Source organism: Myotis brandtii, unplaced genomic scaffold, assembly GCF_000412655.1.
Source record: "Myotis brandtii unplaced genomic scaffold, ASM41265v1 scaffold555, whole genome shotgun sequence".
In the NCBI taxonomy this organism is placed as follows: domain Eukaryota; kingdom Metazoa; phylum Chordata; class Mammalia; order Chiroptera; family Vespertilionidae; genus Myotis; species Myotis brandtii.
Genome location: NW_005370065.1, coordinates 418,466 through 426,305, shown reverse-complemented (window position 1 = coordinate 426,305; position 7,840 = coordinate 418,466). Strand labels below are relative to the sequence as shown.

At 42.8% G+C, this 7,840-nt stretch overlaps 1 protein-coding gene across 2 annotated transcripts in view; it reads right to left on the bottom strand.

The window, feature by feature from the left end:
• The window catches only part of KHDRBS1 (KH domain containing, RNA binding, signal transduction associated 1), a 39,164-nt gene extending 31,330 nt beyond the window's left edge, over positions 1-7,834 (bottom strand). For both annotated transcript variants that reach the window (XR_001364453.1, XM_005878337.2), the window contains exon 1: positions 7,701-7,834. Coding sequence is in view for 1 of the 2 variants with exons in the window: in XM_005878337.2 (XP_005878399.1) it covers positions 7,701-7,794 (94 nt within the window). In the remaining variant the exon portion in view is untranslated. The remainder of the gene's footprint in view (positions 1-7,700) is intronic.
• Between the last annotated feature and the right edge of the window lie 6 nt (positions 7,835-7,840).

The window sequence follows — 7,840 nt, the reverse complement described above, 5'->3', positions numbered from 1 at the left end:
GGTGCCAGGAGGCCTCGTGGCTCCGCTGATCCCGGTGCTGGGAGGCATATTACCCTTTTACTATATAGGATAGAGGCCTGGGGGCCGGCTGGTTTGCCCTGAAGGGTGTCCTGGATCAGGGTGGGGGTCCCCACTGGGGTGCCTGGCCAGCCTGGATGAGGGGATGATGGCTGTTTGCAGCTGGTCACACACCCTTCAGGGTGGGGGTCCCCACTGGGGTGCCTGGCCAGTCTGGGTGAGGGGCTGAGGGCTGCTTTCAGGCTGGCGGTTGTTGACTGAAGCTCCCAACCGCTCCTTTTTTTTCTCTTTTTTTATTTTATTCTGGGCCAGCTTTAGCTCTGGCTCTAGCTCTGAGGCTTCGTATCTGGTTTGTTTGCTATTCTATAATCGAAACAATGTATAACTTCAGCTCTGAGATCCCGGCAGGCTGAAAGCTGGTTTCTAGGGTTTTGTTTAGCTTCTTATTTGCAACATAGTACATAGTTGCTTAGAGTTGCAACTCAGAGGCCGGCAAGTGAGGCGGGGAACGTTGGAGTCTGCAGTCACTGAAGCAAGGAAGCCTCATGTTCGCTTCCAGCTGCCTGGCTGCCGGCCGCCATCTTGGCTGACAGTTAATTTGCATAAGGATATGCTGATTAGCCAATGGGAAGGGTAGCGGTCGTACGCTAATTACCATGTTTCTCTTTTATTAGTGTAGATTTTTCTTTATTAAGGTATTACATATGATCTTATTATTAGCCTCTTATTATATAGGATGCTATACACTTTTACAGCCATAGTCCCTTCCCTCTATTTCTCCCTCACCATCAGCAACCACTAATCTGTTCTCCATCTCTTATTATTTTGTCTTTTCAAGAATGTAAAATTAGCCCTGGCCAGGTAGCTCAGTTGGTTAGACAGTCATCCTGACAAGCCAAGGTTACAGGTACCATCCCATCAGGTCACATTCAAGAATCAACCAATAAATGTATAAATAAGTGGAACAAAATTGATATTTCTTTCTCCTTTTCCCTCTCTCTTAAAAAACAAGTAGAATGTTAAATTGGTGGAATTACACAGTATGTAACCTTTGAAGATTATTTTCACTCCGTATAATTCTCTCAAGATATACACAAATTGTTGCATTCATCAATATGTCATTTCTTTTTATTGCTGAGCAGTCTTCCATGGTATGGATATACCATGCTTTAACTATTCACCTATTAGAGACATATGGTTTTCAGTTTTTGCCTATTATGAATAAAGCTGCTATGAACATTCATGCACAGGTGAACCTAAGTTTTTATTTTTCTGGGATAAGTGCTTAAAAGTGCAATTGCTGCCCTAACCGGTTTGGCTCAGTGGATAGAGCGTCGGCCTGCGGACTCAAGGGTCCCAGGTTTGATTCCGGTCAAGGGCATGTACCTTGGTTGCGGACACATCCCCAGTAGGGAGTGTGCAGGAGGCAGCTGATCGGTGTTTCTCTGTCATCGATGTTTCTAACTCTCTATCCCTCTCCTTTCCTCTCTGTAAAAAAAATCAATAAAATATATTTTAAAAAAAGTGCAATTGCTAAGTCATAAACATGTTTAATTTTATAAAAACTGCTTTATCAGATACATTTTCAAGATTTCTCCATGTTGTTGCATGTAGCTGTAGTTTTTATTTTCATTCCCGTATACTAGTAAGTAATTCATTTGGAAAATCTCATAGTATCCAATCAATGGTGAAACAAGTTGTAGCATTTTGTGAACAAGGTGCACTATTTTAATGAATGAAGCATTCATGTGCAAAAGTTTCTTTGGGCATATTCCTAGAATGGTATGGTTGAATTTTAAGGAATTTGAACGTTCAACTTTTAAATGAAATGCCAAATTGTTATCCAAAGTGGTTAATACTTCCACCAGCAATGTAATTCACATTCTCTCAAGTTCTTGTTGCTTAATTTGTCAATACAGGTTTTCATCATTTTCCTATCTTGAAAAATTTTTTTTCTCATTTATCTTCATTTATTCTTTTTTAAAATCCTCACCCGAGAACATATATATTGATTTTTAGAGAGAAGAAGGAAGGGAGAGAGAGAGGGAGGGAGGAAGGGAGGTTGCCTTCTGTATGCGCCCTGACCAGGGATTGAATCTGCAACCTCATGGCATATGGGACACTCCACCAACTGAGCCACGCACCAGGGCTCATATACTCTTTGTATTCGATCAAACTTTTATGCTTCCCAGTCTTTGTGGGGTGGTCTTATATAGTAGGTGTTTAGTGGGAACCAGTGGTGCAGTCTCTTAGATCTCCTGATTTGGGTGCTCTAGGAATACCCCTTGCTTGAGTCACTTGAGTTCTCCTACTGTAACTGGGTCTTGAATGTTGTCGTCCCATTCGTGGATGGAATCTCCTCTCAGGCTGGCTTCACTTACTCTTTAAAGCTACTTTACATTCAACACGTCACATTAAAAAAAGTAAATCCAGTTTGAATTAGTTTGGAAAATGCAAAAAATCAACATGTTAATTTAAAAATTCTGTCATCTTGCTCGGCCGGTATGGCTCAGAGGTTGAGCGACAACCTATGAACTAGGAGGTTGTGGTTCGATTCCCGGTCAGGGCACATGCCCGGGTTACGGACTCCATCCCAAGTGGGGAAGCATGCAGGAGGCAGCTGATCAATTATTCTCTCTCCCCCTTCCTCTCTTAAATCAATAAAAAAATATTTTTTAAAAATTTGTCATCTTGTCCTGGCCAGGTAGCTTAGTTGGTTGGAGCATCATCCCGATGTACCAAGGTTGCGTGTTTGATCTCTGGTCAGGGCACATACAAGAATCAACCAATGATGCCCGGCTGGCGTGGCTCAGTGGTTGAGTGTTGACCTATGAACCAGAGGTCACAGTTTGATTCCCAGTCAGGGCACATGCCCGGGTTGCGGGCCTGATCCCCAGTGTGGGGTGTACAGCCAATCAATGATTCTCTCTTATCACTGATGTTTCTACCTCTCTCTCCCTCTCCCTTCCTTTCCGAAATCAATAAAAATATATTAAAAAAGAATCAACCAATGAATGCCTAAGTGGAACAACAAAATTGATGCTTCTCTCTTTCTTCCTTTCTCTCTCTCAAAATCAATTTAAAAAAATTTTAAATAAAAATTCTATAATCTTTGTAACACTAGTTCCTCCTCCACACCCTCCCCCCCTTTTAGGAAATGACATATTTCTCTTTTTATTCAGATATTCATCACCTTCAGTAAAATTTTAAGTTGACAATATGATCACAATATTCCTCATCTGTAAGATTAAGATAAAAATTCTTTCTGCCTCAGAGAATGGCCAGGAAGATTGAATTATGAGTAGCATGGCACATGTTACAGGCTCTACAAAGGTTAATTATTGTTATTGTTTGTTATAATTATTCACATACATTTTGAACTGATTTTCATTGCTTGTCCCAAGGCATTTGATACTATTCTAAAAATGAGATCATTTTGTCAATTCTTTTCTAATGTTCATAGAGTAGAAACCTACTGATTTGTACATCTTTAACTTGCAATCAACCACATCACTGACCACTTTTCAAGGTAAACAATCATGATGTTGTTGCAAACAGTGATGATAACTCTGCCTTTCTTTCCTAATATTTACACTTATATCTGTATTTGGTCTATAATTTCTTTGCAATTCCACTTTCTGGTTTAAACAAGTCTTCTAGCCCTACAGAATGAAATAGGAACATCTAGATATATTTTTATAGTGTATCATAAATAAAATAAAGGAGTTAACTAATTTGAAGTTCCAATAAACTTTGCAAATGTTCTATACTGTGTGCTTTTGTAAGATAGATTTCTTTTTTTTTAAAAAAATATATTTCTTTATTGATTTCAGAGAGGAAGAGAGAGGAGAGAGAGAGAAACATTGATGAGAGAGAATCATTGATTGGCTGCCTCCTGCACACCCCCTACTGGGGATCGAACCCGCAACCCAGGCATGTGCCCTTGGCCGGGATCGAAGCTGGGGCCCCTCAGTCCGCAGGCTGACGCTCTATCCACTGAGCCAAGCCGGCCAGGGCTGTAAGATAGATTTCTGAGTATCCTTTCAAGATCTGGGGATTGTTAATCTATCAAATGTTTACTGATTCCTGAGTTATTTACACTAACTTATATTTTCCTAATTGTAGAGAGTAGAAAAAGAACAGTGATACGCTTAAAAGCATTTTGTTTATTATGTAAGCATTTAACACAAATTATAAATTATTTTTGTCTCAGAAAGCAAGCATGGGTATACTGAGTCCTTGCATGTCTGCAAATGCATTTGTCATCACAGTTAAATATCAACTTGTCTAGTAAAGTCTATATTCAAAACCCAAATCCCTTAGAACTGTGTTATTTTTCCATCATGAAATGAAGATGAATATCCATTCATCAAATATTTAGTAAGAAGCCACTGTGTGTGTGTGGCACTCTTCAAGGAACAGGAGATATAGTGTAAACAAAGGAGACAAAAGATCCCTGTCCTGGTGGAGCTGACATTCTAGCTATGAAGGAGAAGGGGTGGTCAACAAACACATAACTACAATATATAATGCATCAGATGCTGAGAAGTGCAAAGTAAAGCCGGGTAAGGGACAGGGAGAGCTATGTGAATAGTGAAGGAAGAGTGGTCTGGGTCTTGCCGCAGATCTTTGAAAATGGGCAGAGGTACCTTAGTCACTGACCCAAGTGCTAGGCTCTGCTCTATGGGTTTTCTTTTTCTATATCTTGGCCTTGTCATCTGCACTGCCCTGTTCTAGTACTCTGATGCGTTCAAAATGATTTTATAATATTTTGTCTAAGTAGTACAAAAAATATATATTTTTAATCCTTATCTGAGGATATGTTTTCATTGATTTCAGAGAGAGGAGAAGGAGGTGGGCAGGGGGAGAGACAAAGGGGGGAAGAGAGAGAAACATCTATTAGCATGCACCCCCACAGGGGATTGCACCGGAAACCTTTTGGTGTATGTACAATGCTCTACTGAGCCACACAGCCAGGGCCTATATATATTATATTAATTGCAGAGAGAGGAGAGGGAGAGAGAGATAGAAACCTCAATTAACAAGAGAGTCACTGATCAGCTGCCTCCTTCATGCCCCACAGTGGGGATGGAGCCCATAACCCAGGCATGTGCCCTGACCAGGAATCAAACCACAACCTCCTGGTCGTCCCTCAACCTCTGAGCCACATAGGCCAGGTCCAAAATATTTTCTTAAGTACAATTTGTTGCAGGTACTATAGTGGAGGGGTGGAGAGGGTTAAGTGTGTGGATTCAGACTCAGACTGATTTCAAATCCTAGTTATGCTGTTTACTAACTTTGTTACCTTGGCTAATTTAATCTCTGTATGCATGGTTCTCTCATCTGTAAAAGTGAGGATAATAAAAGTAACTTCATAGTATTGTCCTGAAGACTAAATATTTGATGTTAAGTGCTTAGAGTTAGACCAGTGCCTGGACAGTAAGTGTTAGCTGTATTTTTCTTACCGTTTCATTATCAGAGCTTAAATACCACTATTCTGTCTTCTCAGTCTCTTACTTTCTTGTTGTTGGTTACCTTCACTACAATCCCTTTTCCAGATCATTCAAAAATACCTTAAAAGTTAGGTTCAACATATACCAAGATTTCCCACGCTAAGAAATATACATAGTCTGGTTCTTAATAAACAAGAATTACCTTAATCCCATTTCTCCAATTAAATTTGTTTGGTTAAAAAAAAACAACACATAAAAAAGCCCATGTTAAAAAAATTAAAGAGCACTGTATTTTCACACCATATTTAACTATGAATTTACACATAGAAGGAAATGGTGGTGACAAATTGTTATCTAATAATTATAGGTCAAAGGGAACTGTGCTGGGGCTTTACACATCATTTAATCCTCACAACTCACTATCCCACTTTACAGTTGAGGTTGCTGAGGTTCAGAATGTTTCCCAAGAGTGGGTAACTACTTAAGGGTCAGAATTAAACCAACAGCTTCAAGTTCTAAAGTTGATATTTTAGTCTCACAAATTTTACTTGGACTAATTAAAGATTTGAGAAAATAAAAACCAGACTACTAAGTCAACTTTTACCACTTAGTCTAACATTCCTAAATCTGCATGTACTTGCTTTCAAATTCAATTACCTGGTGTTTGCTATATGCAAGACAATCTGAAAACTATAAAGATAAAAAGCATTCCTTGCTCTCAGAAAGCTTGCCGGAAGAACACAATGAACAAACAATCCAACTGTGTTACAGAGCGGCAAAGCACTGAGTTGAAAATGAAGCACTTTAAATATTCTTAGTTTGCGTTTTTTAAAGACCCCCCCTCACCAATGTTTGGAGATAGAGAACAAAGGGAGGGAAATGTTTTCATAACGATCTGTCCATTGTATCGACCTTGCCGGAGTCCAACTATTCAGTGTTGAAGGCTGCCAATTTTTACCTAATAAAACTTAGGTATCATACGAAATACTTATTACAACAACGTTTCAACCAGAAGTGAGGGCAAAACAGCCGGCTTTAGGGAGAAAGCAGAGCGACTAGGTAATGGGCCAGTGCCGAGCAGGAAAGGAGCACTCGTCTACGGACAATAGAGAACAAAGACGATTCCTACTCTATTTCACTACCGAAGCAAAAACAAACAGAAAGACCAAGCCTTTCAGGTGCGTGCATCCTGCAACTTCTTCCATTTCAGTCCATCTCGTTGGGGAACGTCGTGCAACCACCCTTTACCGCCCTCCACCCCATTTTCACTGTTTTAGGGTTACTTTTCGCCTGGAATGATGGCGAACACACGTCGTAAAAATAAAGGTGTCCAATCTTTCCGGCTCTGTCATTATCTTATGTGCCGAAATCAGAAATCCGATTAGGAAAAACCTTAAGCGTCGATTCCCACAGGTTGCTCCTGCCCGGGAGAAACTTAAGCTCATTCCCGGGGAGTCCGGCCCGGACCCAGCGGCCCGGCGCGCTGGACAGGGCACTCCGGCCGCTGCAGGGCTGTGGCTGGAGGGCAGGGCTGTCCCACAGGCCCTGACTTCTCCCCTCTCGGAGGAAATGCAGCAGACATTTAAATATTTCCAAACCAAACAAGACGCCCTGAAGGATTCTCCTCCTGTGGCCCCATCATCTGCCTCAGCCGGATTTGAAAATATCAAACAAGCAGTGACAGAGGCAGCGGGCTAGGAGGAGGACTGGCAGGAAGACAGGACAACAAAGGCCGTCGCCGCCCCTTGCTGAGCATCTGCCCTGAGACTCCAGGGCTGTGTTTAAAAACTGCAGAGGCAGGAACGCAGGGTGGTCTTCCAGCCACAGTCCAAGGAGGCGGTTGAGGTGCCTACCGCTACCCACAGTCAAAAAAAAAAAAAAAAAGCTTTCCCTTTGGGGGAAGGGGAGTTAAAGGTGCGTTTCTGGAAGAATCTGAACACTTGGGGCCCGGGGCAGCTGCGAGAGGTGGGCGGGGAGCGGAGCACGACCCGTCCACACCTTCGCGCTGGGAGATCCCCAGCCCCCTGCGGGCCGCCGCTGCAGCCCAGAGGTTCTCCTTCCTTCGCACCCCGGCGGGACGGGAACAAGAATCCAGGCTCCCCGAGATGAGCGCGAGAGAAGGGGAGCCGACGGCCGCCTCGGTCTCCAGGGGGCGGGAAGCAAGGGGAACAAAGCCGCTGGCCACCCATGCGGCCGGGCGACCCAGAAGGACCCGCGAGGCCCGCTTACCTGCCGTCAGCAGCTGCATGGCGTGCGTGAAGGACGGGTCGAGCGAGTCCTTCTCAGCCATGAGTTCGGGCAGGTACTTGTTCTCCGGCTCCATCTTGACGGAGGCAGTGGCTGAGGGGGGCAGCAGCGGGGTCGGCGCC